Source organism: Phodopus roborovskii, unplaced genomic scaffold, assembly GCF_943737965.1.
Source record: "Phodopus roborovskii unplaced genomic scaffold, PHOROB, whole genome shotgun sequence".
Taxonomy (NCBI): Eukaryota; Metazoa; Chordata; class Mammalia; order Rodentia; family Cricetidae; genus Phodopus; species Phodopus roborovskii.
In genome coordinates, this window is record NW_026126482.1 from 19,303,526 (window position 1) to 19,319,038 (window position 15,513).

Here is a 15,513-nt window from a genome sequence, read left to right on the forward strand (position 1 = left end):
TTCTAGCCTAGAAAGAGTGAACTTGAGTCTAGTCATGAGAATACAGCAGACAACACCAAATTAGGAATGGTCTGTTTAAAAGGGAGAGAAGAATCATGTGTTTCCCAAAATGAGGATGTCACATGGGTATCTTAAGTGTGTAAGAACATTCTAGATGAGAGAGAGAGACAGAGAGAGAGAGACAGACAGAGAGAGAGAGAGAGAGAGAGAGAGAGAGAGAGAGAGAGAGAGAGAGAGAGAGAGAACCTGACCCTTGACTGGGCTATTCTGAACCACAACTTTGGCTTGAACTGACCTTGGTCTGGATTCTGTCCTAGAGTGGATGGGTGTTTTAAGGCCCAGCCAGCTTACATTGAAAAACAAAGGACAGTTATATCAAAATATTACTGTGGCTGGTAAATGCACTGTGGTTATAAAATAACTACCTACACACACACTCACATCTCTCTAGGCCAGTGATTGGTGGATGGATTAATTATGGAAATAATACAGGCAAGAGAATAAATCTAGTGCAAACATATTCATTCCTTTCTCTTTATAAGAACTTCCAGAGACCAGGTAGAGATAAGGGCCCACCATTTCAAAAAATGGTTTGAAAAATTATCATTGTTAGGTAAGCCATGAGCCTTGGACAAACAGTAATAATATTAAGAGTATTTTGTTTTGGATTAATTGGAGGTCCTTGACATTTTGTGTAAAATTGAATCTTGTGTATTCTGTTTGAACAGATTAGGAGTTTGGGCTGCATGAATGAAACACTACTTGGCATATTTGACAAGAGTGAGAAATGTAAGCAATTTTAGACCTCACAATTTAACCCGCTAAGATGTCACTACTGCAAATTATCCTGTAGAAAACACAAAATGTGAGCAATACAAATGGATGTCATTGACTGCAATACCAATCCAGGCCACTGGAGTTACTTCTCCGTCCTAAGCAGGCTTAAAAAAAAAAAAATACCAAGGCTGCGTTTTTGCTATCTCTAAATTTAGCACGTAGATCCTCAAACAGTTTTCTTTTCTGTGCATACCATCCTTTTCTAGAGATTCAAATATGCAGAAATGTCACTGGTGCCTTTTATTCCTTGCTCCTCAGCTCATCACTAAAGGAGCTGTCTATTTCACATGGTTCTGACACCAGTTCCCTCTTCTCTCTGCTAAGTTTATGAGAGTCAATAACAGAGAAGGGATGGCAGCCTCCTTTTTACCATTTCTGCCCAGGTCCTAGATACACGATCTTTCTACCAGGCACAATTTAAATCTTCCCCATTGTGCAATTTTAGGAGTGTGCTGTCCACCTCACAGTCTATCTGAGTAAAACCGGACAACCATAAAATCCACACTCTTTCTGTCCCTATGCAGCAGGAGTTTTTCCAGTGGATAAGGGCACTTCTGAGCACTGAACTAACCCTGACTTTTATAGCTGTGTGGGTCTAGTCTCTTTGCTCTGAGTCTTCCTTAAGGCTTGGATAGGTATCTTCTCTTGGATTAATGCCTGTATATAGAGGGATACATGACTGTGAACCACCCTAACACCAGCCTGGCAATTCTCTCCCTGGGAGCCTGTTTCATTTTGTGAAAGATTGTACCTAATTTGAAAACCGCTTATTCACATGAGACATATTAACACAACCTGTTTCTCTGGTGGAAAATCTTTCCTTTATCTTTGCCCCACTTTTGCATGTCCAAACTGCCTGATTTCTGCAGAGCTGATCCCCAGTCCCATACTTCTGTACCAGTATGAAAATTACTTCTGCCCATTTGTTTACCTCTGCCAACCTTATGGCGCTTCATGTTTCTCACTTTGCATGAAGAGATCAGGAAGATGATGACAATATTATATTCCACTCAAAAAACATGAAGTACTGCTTAACAATACAGGTGCGAGGTCAGCCTTCCTGAATTTGTATCTAAATCCCATACTTACACTTTGGTGATTTCATACAAATTAGCATCTGTGTGAATCTATAAGACCAACATAGCATCCCCCCCTCTACAGTCTTCATGGGGATGCAAACACACAATCCTTAGTAAGTCTTTGGCAAAGGATATTCTTGATAAACCTTGACAAATAGTATGGAGTGCTGTTATTACTTGACAGTCCAAAGCAAGGCTACATTTGTGACATTAAACCTTGACACAATTCCAGGGTTAATCAGTCTTACTTAAAACACTGCTCTTTAAGCTTTGGTTGCCTTATATGCAAACAAGAAATAAAATGAACTCTTTCACTGGGCTTTGAGAGGATAAAACATTATATAATAAATGTAAAAACACCTAACACGGAGCCTGACAAATGGTGGGCGGACAACAAATGTTCACTGCTTTCTTTCCTCCTGGTTTCTTAAAGTAGACACTGTGCAGAGTGGTGGGGTGGGGTGGGGTGGTGGTGGCTACTAAAACATGCTAGATACAGAAAAGAAAATGTGTTTTGGGCTTTGCATGTTGAACTGAGTTGGACAGAAGCTGAAGCAGCTTCTGTTATGTAAATGTTGATCATGTCTGGTCAAGGTATGTAAGTCACGTTCCAAGTCTCATTCAGTAGTGCAGGTAATGGAAAGCCTTATAATTTTAGTTTTGCATTTTCTACATGGCTGGTTTTAAATATAGGTGGTAATTAATGACACAATTTAAAGTCTTAAGGTTTTCATATCCCTGGTTCACGTTCAGAGTGCAGAAAATGACAAATACTTGACGGTAGCCTCATCCAGCAAACTGCGGGCCATCTTCATTTGAAAGTCACCTCAAAGTAAAGGCTGTTACCTTGTGTTTATTTTAGGCACTTTACAAGGAGATGATAGCATGCAGAGATAGGAACATCAGTGTGCTGATTAGCTTTTGTCAACTTGACACAAGCTAGGGCCACCTGGGAAGAGGGAACCTCAATTGAGAAAATGCCTTTATCAGATTGGCTTGTTGGCAATCCTGGGGGGCAGTTTTTTAAATCATTATTAATAACTGATATGGGAGAATCAAACCCACTGTAGATGTGTAACTCCTGAGTAGGGAATAGAGGGTTGTACCAAAAATCAAGCCACAAAGAGCAAGCCAGTAGGCATGGCTTCTGCGTGGCCTCTGCTTCAGTCCCTGTCTCCAGATTCATGCCTTGAGTTTCTGCCCTGATTTCATCTCATGGTGAACTTTAAGATGTAAGATCAAATAGATCCTTTCCTCCACAAGTTGCTTTTGGCCACAGTGTTCATCACAGCAACAGGAACCTGACTAGACAGTCAGCCTAGGCACTGGGATCCTGGGTTTTGTCTACCTCCTCTGCCACAATCCAGCTATGTTAACTAGTAAAATACCTTGTGCTTTCCACCCCCAACCACCCAGCCCCTAGAAATGTAGAAGCTACAAAGTTGGGAAGACTTATGTTTGAATCCTGGCATTGTAGCTGATTTTAGATATGTTATTCCTTCTAAGCTTTAATTTCATATTAGGTGGGGCAATAATATCTCACCAGTGATAAATTTGCAGTTTTGAGTGAAGCCTGGATACAATTTCCAGTGTATGTTAGGTATTAATGTGCAATGCTTGCATTTTCTTTCTTCCCCAAGGCTTAGTTTTATCATCTGTAAAATGAGCCAGTTGAACATAGCATTTTTAGGCTTTAATGTTTCATCGTTGCCATGATTACATGGTTGAATAAACCATTAGAAAGATGCATGTGTCTTGAACAAGAAGAACACTGTTGGGAAGTCAGGGACAGCAGACTTTGCTTGATGAATGAGTTGGAGGGAAGACCAGCCCAGGGTAGAATAGGTGGATATTTTATTTGCATTCTGTTGTGTCTACAGATGGATTGTTGATGGTAATCAGATCACAGGGTATTAGTCAGCCACTCTGTCTAGTAAATAACAGAACAACTGATTCAGGGACACATTCCAGCTGGCAAGGTTACCTTTGGGGCAAAACCAAAGCACAATGGACCTCTCTCACATCCTTCACACTGTGTCTGATTATTAATTCATTATGAGAATCAACAATCCTTAGTTTAGATGAATTTTTATTTATTAAAATAATTAAAATTGAGAAATTCAAGGTAATCTGTGGACCTTCATTTAGATTAAAAGCATATCCAGTGGTGTGTCTGTGTACATAAAAGGGGTGCAAGCATATGCTTCGGGCTGTAGGAGCACCTATTTTGGGTGATGCTTAGGTTTGGTTTGGCTTTATTGTTATTTTCTATAACTATTCTACATTGCATTGGTAGTGAGAAAAAAATGAGTTATGAAATCCCCATGGAGACTGAGGAAGGTTGTCTTATAAGCAAATCATACATTAATTCAAACTAAGAACAGAGGTCTCTCATCCCTCTGTGATAGTTTGCTGAGAAAGAAAGATTAAATGTTCTTTTAGGGAGCTCATCCTGTAGTATAACTACATAAAATGCTTGTGATGCCCATTATTATCACACAGCTCTTAAGACCTTCTGCCTTTGAACATGAAATATGTAAACACTCTAAATTCTATTTGTCTGCTCATAGTATCTGCACTGGTAAATTTGCTCAAGATGTTGTAAGAAGGATCAAAAGGTTTAATGTTTTAATTACAACTTTATTTGCACAGCTTTGGGGCCTTGAAAAGTTCCTTGATTATTGGAGTATCTGTACAATGGGATAATAAAATACAGAAGTGTCTGTGAATCAAATGAGACAATAAAGGCAATAACCCCTTCATATTCCTTTGTAACCTTAGTGCACATATCCAGGCTATTGAGTGAACTTGGGTTATGGGTTCAATGTGGAAGTCAGCTTTGTAGGATGTTACCAGTGTGGTCTGGCTTTTCAAAGGCAAAGTCTGGCTAAGGTAAGTGGCATCTTACTTTAGTCACCAAACTGTTTAATTAATTAAGCAGAAGATCTTGCCACATTGGTCCACAACAAAAGTAAGGTCTATTTTTTAAATCAGCTGTAGCCAAATCTCTTTTTCTCTTCATCTGCAGTGTCTCATGAGTGAGTTTGAGTTATTTATTTTTTTTACTTGTTTCTTAGATGATCACCCCAGTGCTAACTCAGAACATTGATTCTGATGAAAACCCAGTCCTGAAATTGACATTGTCTTGGCAACTGCAAACATTTGCTTCATATAAGTATTCTTAATGGGCTATTAATTTTCAGTATTAGTGCTAAAAAGAAAATGTTGTGCTTATAGTCCAAGTTGTAATTTAGTGTTTCCCAATAATCTCCCAGTCCACTAAATAATATGAAAGGACGATTAAGATTCAGAAGAAATACAACTCAGAAACATGTGCAAAAGATATCAGTAAAGAATTTTCAAGAATTTTTGTGCCATACTGAGTATTTTGGACTGCCTTCTGAGGTCTTTGTACCAAGATTTGTGTCTGTAGAACTTATTTCATATTAATGGTTACATATATTACTAGACCCAACACACTCTCTAAATTCAGTACATTCTAACCCCACTTTGATTCTCTTCTTATAATCCTTCTCTCAGTGAATAACTTCTAATATTCAAAAGTAACATCCAAGAATCTCTTGACATACCACTTCCTCATTATCCAGCTGTCTTACTGTCACACATGTAGAAAGAATCTTGTGAATAATTTCAGACCCCTTTTTCTTCTGAATTCACCCAGTTAGTTTGCTGTCCAATTGTGTTTGCATCACTGTGGTAGCCAGTGGTCCACCTGGCTTTAGTATGTCTCCCTCATCAGTCCTCTAATCTGTGACCTTCATAACAACATATCGGAGCACAGATCTCCACTGTGCTATGTTCTTTATTGGACTCAACATCTGCTTTGGAATTCCTTAGTTCAGCAAGCAAAGCCTCGAGTGCTTTGGCTTCTGCCTACTGATATAGTCTCTTGTCTTTTGAGTCTGCATCTCTGCACTGTAACCACTCCATCTACATCCCTTGTAATAAACACAGGATTCTAACTGATCCCTCTCTTCAGATGCCCATATCTTATCACACATCACTTCACACTGCCTAAAGATGCTTTGTTGTCCTCACTAAATCCAACCTGGCATCCCATCTTGACTACCAACTTGGAAACACACTGGCATCTCTAATGTACTAGTCTTTGCTGTAAAGGCTTCCCTAAGAAATGGACAGGTGACCAATATTACCCAACAGTAGAACTATAAGAGGAATCTTTTGGAATCTGTTAGTAATTTTGTTTCAACACCAATTCTATCATTTTTCTTATGTGTTTTTAAAAATTTTATTTATTTGTGTGTGTGTGTGTGTGTGTGTGTGTGTGTTCCACCTGCACATATGAAAGGGTGTTGGATGCATGCCTGGTGTCTACAGAAATCAGAAGAGAGTGTCTGATTCTCTTGGAACTGGAGTTACAGAAATTGTGAGATGCTATAGTTATGAGCCACCATGTGAATTCTGGGAATTGAATCCAGGTCTTCTGTAACTGATGTAAATGCTCTTAACCACTGAGCTATTGCTCTTACACTCTCCCTCCTGTTTTTATATTTTCAGAGTTGACATTTGTAAAGTTATTAGCATTTTCATGCCTTTTGGAAGGGCTAGATGCTATTTGTGCTACTAGTCAATGTTTTTCAATGAATGATCATCTTAATTCATTTTCTCTTTCTCTACTTATTTCCATGTGTTGTCCTCAGCCATGGTCAATAAAAATGTGGTTCTGGTTATATATTTTTCTGTTTCAATGAAGTATTTTTTATTTAAAATTTCCTAAAGCACAATAGAACAAATACACTACTATTATAAGAGAGTAACTGTGTTTTTCTGAAAATAATATTCTGTATCACAGTTTGTGAAGTGTTATTTTGTTTCATTTAATCCTCAAAATGCCCTTTGGGTTGAGAATGTGTGACCTGATTATCATTTGCACTGGAAATGAAGAGGGGAAGCAAAAGACACTAAATTCTCTTCTCGGTCTAACCACACAAGCTAGGAAGTAGAAGTCAGTGTTTAAACTCAGAACTGTGGGATGGTAATGGTGAAATTCTAAAACACAGTGACAGCCTATAGTTATGGTGGGAGACTATTTGATTCCTATCCTAGATGACTATGTGCCATCATCCTAACTCTGACATTCTAATGCCTACAAAAGGGATGGAAAGTAAACAGAAAAACTGGATAGTTACATAGACTTAACATAGTTAATTGGCTCTATGCCTTTTTCCCCCTTTTGTCAAAGGCTTTGATGTTATCCTGTTTTGATCTTATGACTGGGAAACAAATAGATCTTGAAGATTATTTCTATATTCAAATACAGGACTTCAAAGTTCCGGTTTCACATATCAGTGTCTGTTCAAGAGTTTTGCTCAAGTCTGGGTGTCTAATGGCTCACTGGGAAATTCTTGAACATATTGAAAATGGTACCAGCTGTGAGCTAGCTTTGGCATGCTCGTCTGCCATCCTTTTCACTGTTTCAGAGCCACAAAGGGTGGCACTGCACATTTCCTTTCTTGCATTATTTAAAAAAAAAATTTTTTTTTTGAGAAAACAGATTTGTTTGGGCAAATGAAGAGTGAGAATTCATCCCAAAGCACCTGTGAATTGTTTATGCTAATTGGGTCATGGCTGTCGCTAGCTGCATTTTAATCCACTCTTTCGTATGCTGTATGTGATAGTGGGCGTTATTAATTGATTGGAAGTGTTGCCTTGTATTTTCATGTCATCTTCTTCCGTTCTGTGCCTCATTATATCGGGTTCTCTCTTCCTCTCACTCTCTGCTCTACACAGGAAGTCTGAACCCCAATATGTGTTAAGACAGATGGCTACTAGGAACAAGGTACCCAAATACCAAGGCCCTCCACAAAAGCTCCTTTTTGAGCAGGGCTGTTGTGTTCCAAAGGCATGCTCAGAAGCTGGGGCTAGGCTGCATGGTCCACTAATCTGTGGGACTGGAAGACTGGCTGTCTATGTATTTTTCCTATTTATCTACTTCCATTCTAACCTTTATACACAATGTTCTCTATATTAAACACAGGTTGGGAGAGCCTGGGTGTGAGCAATTAGCGGTCTAAAATGGAACACATGGGAAGCTAGGTGGGGAGGCTTGGTCTTGCTTTGTCATTCAGAAGTGAAGCACAGCATGCAACTGTTTTGCTTGCCTTACAAAGAACAAATTCCCACCTCCCCCCAACAGGAATTTGTTGAGGGTGATGATCTGAGTGCCACAAAAGAATTTTGTAAAGTTTTCATATGAAACTCTTCTCTGAGATGGGGTCTAGCAGTTGGCATGTAAGTTATGTGGACAGTGAACCAAATAAAACACAGGAAGGAATCCCCTTGTGGGAAGACAGGAGATGTGGCTGATATCACTGTGCTGGTGCTAGTTAGCAGAATTCTAAGGCGCAGACAGGAAGGTGTTAGTGTGACCCACTTGGCAGCCATGCTTTAAATGGGCACTGGATTGACTTGTGGCCATTGCTTGTGCCCCAGTCTTTCTGGAGAAAACCAGATTTCCAGCTTCAGGAATGAACCTCAGCTGAGGTTTCAGGGGACAGAGATGGAGAAATAGTACAGCCAGCCCTTAGATGAATGAGCAAGACCCTTAGATGCATGCCTGGCACCCAGTGAGATGTTCTCACAGTGCATTTGTGGTAAGTGACTTCGATGGGACTCTATGGCTTCCCCCACTGTCTCTGGTTGGAAACACAAGTGTGAATGGTGGCTGCACTAAGGGTCAGCTGACTAAAATGTGTAAGGCCTGCCTCACTGGGCAGCAGAGGTTAAAGGAAGGGAAAGAGATCTCAGTTAGGGAAAGCTCTGAATACAGAACATCCTTTGGATCAGTCTCAGGTAAGTTCAACACAGGGAAATGTAGCTTTCATCTGTTTCATAACTACTTCCAGAGAGAAGAAAAATTCAGTCCTTATAGATAATTATGCACTAAAATCTTCATTGTCTCTGGAAATCTAGTTTCAAAGTCTACACTTATTTAGTAATATACCTAAATTTTTCTTGTAATATTTTCTTTTCTCTTTTGGTTGTTTAAAGTATTTCTTTTCTTTTTTTAACAGGTACATTTGAGTTGAGAACTTTCTTTTTCCACATCTTAATTCTTTCAGTCATTCTTTTTTATGCACACTCCCCTCGGTCTTAAAGTAGAAAACTTTCTACTTTCAACTAAAGACTTTAAGATGTTAAAGAAACTGGAAGTGGGGGGAGCGTTTTCCACATCTGGAAGTCCTAAGTCTTTTCTCTGAATCTGAAGTTTCTCCTGAAAGTTTAGGCTGAAGGATTCCTTTTCCACTAAGTCAGTAGAGGCATTTAATAAACTGTAATACTCTCTTTATACCAAGGATGATATTGCCCATCAAAGGAGACCACTGTACTTGAGGTGGATGGAAGGCATTTAAGTATCATTTAACCCTTCATCCTCTCTTGGATTTGGAGCTAGCCAACCATTTCTATGAAGAACCTGAGGCTGCCATTTTCAAGAGTTGCTATACCAGGTGAGTAGTGGGGTATGGGATAAAAATGAAATCCTGTACTATGACAGAGACTAGAAATATCAGGCAAAACTCACTGGGAGGTGATGTTGAAGCTAGGTCTTGCCTTAAGCTCAGGAAAGGAAAGAATGCTATTGTTAATTAACCAATGCTAATGACTTGCAACTAATTGAGTGATACCAAATGTCTCTTAGCTTGGGAACATACTAAGGAATCCCAGAGGTATAGAGGTTAGATAGATGGAGTACATTCAACTGAAAGCTAAAGATTCAAAAGCCAATGGTTCTGATGGATTTTATGGGGGAGGGGACTGCCAAGGGGAAAGGGTTGACAGAGGGGTCTCAGTGAATTTTTCTTTATTCCTAAAACAACCTGAAGAGAATCTGAGCAGCTCACAATGGCATTCATCAGTTGTCAAAACTGGCATTTCCCTTTGTTGAACAAGACAATGCAGACAAGAGAAAAGGTACTTTATGACAAGTACCAATGGCTTCAAATGCCATGAGTTATGTAAAACGATAAAAGAGGGGGATTGTCATCAGGAGCCATAAATGTCTTGTGGCCTCAGTCAACTGACTTTTAATGCGTTGAAGGTAATTTAAATGTTCAGGAAAACTGATGGTCTTCAAGTAAAAAAGAAAGGAGAATAAACGGAACTCTAGCATATTGAAACGAACATGAGTGAGGTAAGAGATCAGGCTCCCCACTCCAGCATCTCCTTAGAAATTGTATGATTGGGGCACATGATGGAATCTCTCAGAGCCTCAGCTTCCCCATTTGGAAAGTGTGATATGGCCATCACCTGCTTGGTTGATTCTACCAATCTGGACAGCTGAAAAGGCACCTCTTTCCAGCAAAGAACATTGCAATATTTAAAATAGCTTGGGCTTTGGAGTTTGGCATACTTCCATCAGATCCTAGCTTTGTTGATATCACAATGGATGGTCTTTTTCAAGACTCTTCAATCCATCACTCTTACATTGTGCCTGTGTGTGTGCATGGGATTGAGGATGTCAGATGTCAAACTTGGTTGCTGTTTCTGAGGCACCAATTACATTAGCAGTGTTTGAGACTCAGTCTCTCATTAGGTGTTGGAACTCAGAAATTAGGCAAGGTTGTGCAGCAAGCCCCAGATACTCCCATCTCTACATTCCCAATTATAAGAACCCTGTGTCCTCACATGCACACCTGTCCTCAGGCTTCTGTGGCAAATACTTTTCTGAGTTTCTTCCCCAGCCCCCAATCTTAAATGTTCTAATTTGCAAAACGCACCATAATCGTGCAATTCCATTTTCCCAATGTTTCATTGAGGATGAACACATGCAACGAATATGTCTAGTGCAGTCTCTGATTTTGTTCATTTCTTGATGTCTATTTGCCACTTTTGATGATTTGAATCTATTTAGAAGAGATGACCTTAGGGGCTAAGTGTGTGGCTCAGTGGTAGAATGTTTGCCTGTGCTATCTATCTCCATCGCTGATAGGCAGTATTTATAATATATGATAGTTTATAACATTTAACTATATATGTATGGCTAAGAAAGATATCCAAGCAAAAATAGCCACAGGAGAAGTGTGTGTGTGTGTGTGTGTGTGTGTATACGTGTGAAATTTCTTGGGGTGTTTCTAATTTAAACTACATACAGTGCTTTCTTTTTAAACTTTAGCACTAATTGCGAAGAAGACATGTGGAGATGAGCCATCATGGTGTAATAACCCAGAAGCCTGTTGGAATCTGGTTTTCTAGAGGCCTGGCCATTCAGAATCCGTTTTACTTAGTCTAGAGAGGAGCTCGCCTTGTGTTCATTTCAACCAGAAAAAAATCCCATGATACTCCTTTTGTTAAACTTTAAAAGATGTTCCTCTTGGTTCAGCTGAGCACTGTAAAATCACAGAACCTGAAGCTGAAGGTGGGGATATCACTGTCCGAACCTAAGGATGGTGAACCTGAATTATGGTACATCTTTGAAAGTCATACATACTACCAGCTTCCAGAACCTTCCTTTTTGAGTTACAGGGGGCCTTTACAGAGTTCCCTTCATGTTGCCAGTATTTTCTGGAGGTAAAGAACTCCCAAACTAACCAGAAGGGCATCATCTGCCTCCAGGGGACAACCAGCAGGCCTGTGGGCTTCTCTGCTCCCACCCTGTTCTCCACAGCACATCATGCTTTTGATTGCAGAATTCCAAGTCAGCTAATCTTTCCCATCTTGTACTCACATCAAAGAGAAATGGATAATTGAAAAAACAAGCTGTTTCCTTAGCAGAACAGGGCATAGACATGACAATTCAGGAACTTCCAAGGGTACTTTGAAAAGTTGGGGACTTCTTTTTACCGTCTCTTTAAGGAATCTTCCTATACTCTCCTTGTATTAGCTAATAAGAATACTCTCCTCTATTTTGGAACAGGATATTTTCATTTTAATGAAAAAATTAAACAAAATACCTATGAGTCAGCAGAAACCATACTTCTAAAGTGATTGCTTTGATAGACATTTTGTGTATAACTGGTTTTGAAGGTGTTCTTTTCTAGAATTTTGTGAATAGTATATACAAAAAAGTAAATCACACAGGAAAGGAAGAAGGGGAACTCTCATATTTTTTTTCTTTCCTCATTAAAGGATTTATATCTCTGAAAGCACTTGTTCAAATTTTAGAAATAACTGCATGGATGAATGTCAAAGCCAACAAACACACAACAGCCTAGCCAATCAGGTTTTCAGTAACCCAAGTTCTGTATTATGAATTCTGTATGGAACTTCCAGTTAGACCATGTTAGAAGAGGGCATCACATCCAGGATTTTAGACCTTCCTCATACCACTCTATACTGGGCTAGTCTGGGTGAGTAGAGAGCTGCCTGGAGTGAGATGGATTCTCTTTGCCCAACACATCCTCCCTGAGAAGCAGCCATCACATAGCCCTCCTTCTCCTCGTCTTCAGAGTCTTCACATGGATTCAATATAGTTTCCATCATGCACTGCAAACATGAGTGTTTGCTGTGTAAAGAGGGATGCAGGCTGTGGTATTGAGCCTTCACCCACTCACCATTCATCTGGAACCCATGCAAAGGTCTCAGTACCCATGCAAAGCAGACAGAATCTGCTTGCAGGGGAGCTGGGTCACTGGAGTGCAAAGTTCCAAGTCCTAGTGGAGGCAGAGCTCCCAAAAGCAGGAGACTCCGTGGTGATGGTCCTCGGTGTTGGGGGATCTGGGACCATGTTTTAAGATAGAGTGAAAGCGTGGGTGAGGGTATGTATCACAGCATACTGTCTGAAGTTTGTCCAATTGTAGGTTCTTCTGGGACAAGACACACAATCTTAGTGATTTTATGTTTACTGAACATTCCCCCCCCCCCCCCGTGTGTGTGTGTGTGTGTGTGTGTGTGTGTGTGTGTGTGGTATGGTGTAAATGCATGCATGTATGTTTGCCTCTCACTAGAAGCAGAAATTGCTGTAAGTTAAGATTTGTTGGGTGTCTTGTGAACTCTCAGTCAGATGTCTGTTTTATTGATTCGATGATGCACAGTGTCTTTATAGCAGACTCTTGTTTCAAGCACTTTAAAACCTGCCCGATTAATGAGCTTAACAACTTAGAAATCTGTCACTGTTGTCAGTTTGCAAAAGGCTATATGAACTGATTTTTAAATATGGGTCCCTAGAGAGGGGTACTGGCTCTTTCACTCCTATTTAACTGTAAACTCCGAGACCTCAGGACACCTAGATTTCTGATCTGGGGATCCTGGCCTAACTGATGTTTGGGAATCCTACTTCCAATCTTGCAAATCTATGATTCCTAGGTTGGGATAGCATCCTCCTCACCCACAGGCACATGTGATCCAAAGGAAAAGCCATAGCTTATGCTGCCACCTCCCATGTGTTTCCCAGTTATTCCAGCTCTGGAGCCTAAACCACCGTCACTGCTGGTGACAATTCTGACCACTCCACCCCCAGAGCTCCATCTGCCACAGCTACCAGGCTGCCTTGTGATCCTCAAGCCTCCTACACACCCTGCTTGCCTTCCTCCCATAAAAGCCAAGAGTCTGTCATCTTCAAGACAAAGTGAACAGACAGCTGTACCCTCCACAGTCAGTTACTACTTCCTTTCTGGCTCTGCAGCTCAGGTGAGCCTGCCAGGGAACGAGACTCAGAATGGGCTGCACTGGGGCAGGTGTAGAAGGGTAGGAAGTCAGGTCCCTTGACAGGGAGGAAGCCCCCCCCCCCCTTCTCTTCCCTCTTCTAATTCCACGTCTACTTCTAGTCGCCAACCTACTTGTACTTCCAGAACAAGCCTCTGGCCCTTCTTCCTAGCAACACTCTTAGACCCCTTAAAATGGCAGCGTGTAGCAATGCTATCTCCCTCCTCTTAGAGGATGGGACTTCCCCGTGGTATCACTTTTGCCAAATCAGGCTATGCTGAGCCTGCTGACCCAGACAAACTGAAGATACTATCCAGCCCCTCTTGACTTTAAGAGCACAGGCTCACACCCAGAAAATAGAAAAGGAGGCTCGCAAGCCTTCAAGTTTACCACAAGCCATGAGCAACACACAAGCAATTCCTTAGAACACATGGGGGAAACCAGGGGGGATTATTATCAGTGCCCAAGATGAGCTTCCTGTCATGCAGCTGTGAAAGATGCCAGGATTACAGCACAGCAGCGCAGCGTATCTCCTTTTCATCTCTGCTTTGTGGCTTCCAAGAATTCAACTACTTTCCTGCTTAAATAGGACCCCTGTTCTCCTCAGTATTTTGCATGCTCTAGGGCATAGCTATCATTTGAATGAACATCTTTAAGATGTCATGAAAAACATGAACTATGATTTTTTAAAAAATAAAAATCTCTTACTCATGAAGAGGATTAAACACTTGGCATTCTTTTGTTACTTTAGCAATGACAAACATTTTAAGTGAAAGCCAGGACAGGACAGCAAGCAAGCTAGAGCCTAATCTACTACCGTGAACTAGGTAATGAAAACTCACTTCACGGGGGGGGGGGGTTAGATGTGCACCGAGGATTCTCCAGGCAACAACCCAGATCACCGAGAACAGATAAGGCAGCTACACAAGTGGCACACTTATCTCAGATGCCCATAATCCAGCCGGATGACACTCAGCTAGGCCAGGGTGCCCAAGGGTCTCTGCCGGTGCAGTAGCTGCCTACCTATGATTGGGGAAATGCATCCCTCAGTCCTTTTAGGCATGAGCTCCAGACTCTACTCAAGGGGCTGGGGGGGGGTGTCATTTTCTAACATAGCCATCAGAGGTATGCATCCGGCACCTATTAACACCCCCAAGATGAATGAATTTATTCAGCCTGTGCTGAAATTTCGGCAGCAGTTTGGTAAATGTTATCAATTTGGAAATAGTAACCGATGAACTTTTAAGACAGAGCTTAAGCTGTTGAAGCTATGCTGCTGCACTGTTTACAACAAAGCAGCCCGAGGGTGAGGGGCTTCCCCTTTTGCCTTTGTTACCTTGAGCTCCTTGGCTGTAGAAGAATCTTTGTGCTGATTCCACATCCAAGAGTCTATGAGCAGACTCCACGTCCAGAAAATAATCCATTTTGGGATAATCCATCTTCGATGTTTAAAACAGGATTTTGAGAGAAGCTAATCACGTAGATATCTATGAAAAGAAAAAGAAAAAACATCCAGAGTATTTCAGGCTGTCAAGTATGTCTATTCTTTATTTTTTTTTAAGAAAGAAAGAGTATCCTATCATATGCCGACATTTGACTGACATTTCTAATTTCAAAGCCCCCATTGCCAGAGACTTTGTATTGTATGAGAAGATGCAACCTTTAGTTAACATTGATTAAAAATTAACATATTCTACATGGGAAAAAAAGGAAAAAAAAAAAAAACAATGATCTGGGTTAAAGAGATGTAACATACTGTTTTCTCCTTGTTGTATTTTAGCTGACCCAAGGTATACTTTTAAATTCAGCCACTTCCAGGTTTTAAAAGTCTTCCCGATAAACGGCCTTGGAAAGTGTCATTTATTCTGCAGGTTGCTCTTGCATTGATCCAGGGGCTTCTGCTGTCCTTTCTAGTAAGAGAATTCCCCAGAATACAGGGTGGCTTGTTTGCTGTACAAGTACCTTGAATTCCTTA

General features: G+C 40.7%; 1 protein-coding gene across 5 annotated transcripts in view; it reads right to left on the reverse strand.

The window, feature by feature from the left end:
* Window positions 1-15,021, reverse strand: part of Phactr1 (phosphatase and actin regulator 1) — a 458,550-nt gene extending 443,529 nt beyond the window's left edge. For all 5 annotated transcript variants that reach the window (XM_051194363.1, XM_051194365.1, XM_051194364.1 and 2 more), the window contains exon 1: window positions 14,875-15,021. In XM_051194363.1, the coding sequence (XP_051050320.1) occupies window positions 14,875-14,977 (103 nt within the window). In that variant the 5' untranslated portion in view covers window positions 14,978-15,021. The remainder of the gene's footprint in view (window positions 1-14,874) is intronic.
* Between the last annotated feature and the right edge of the window lie 492 nt (window positions 15,022-15,513).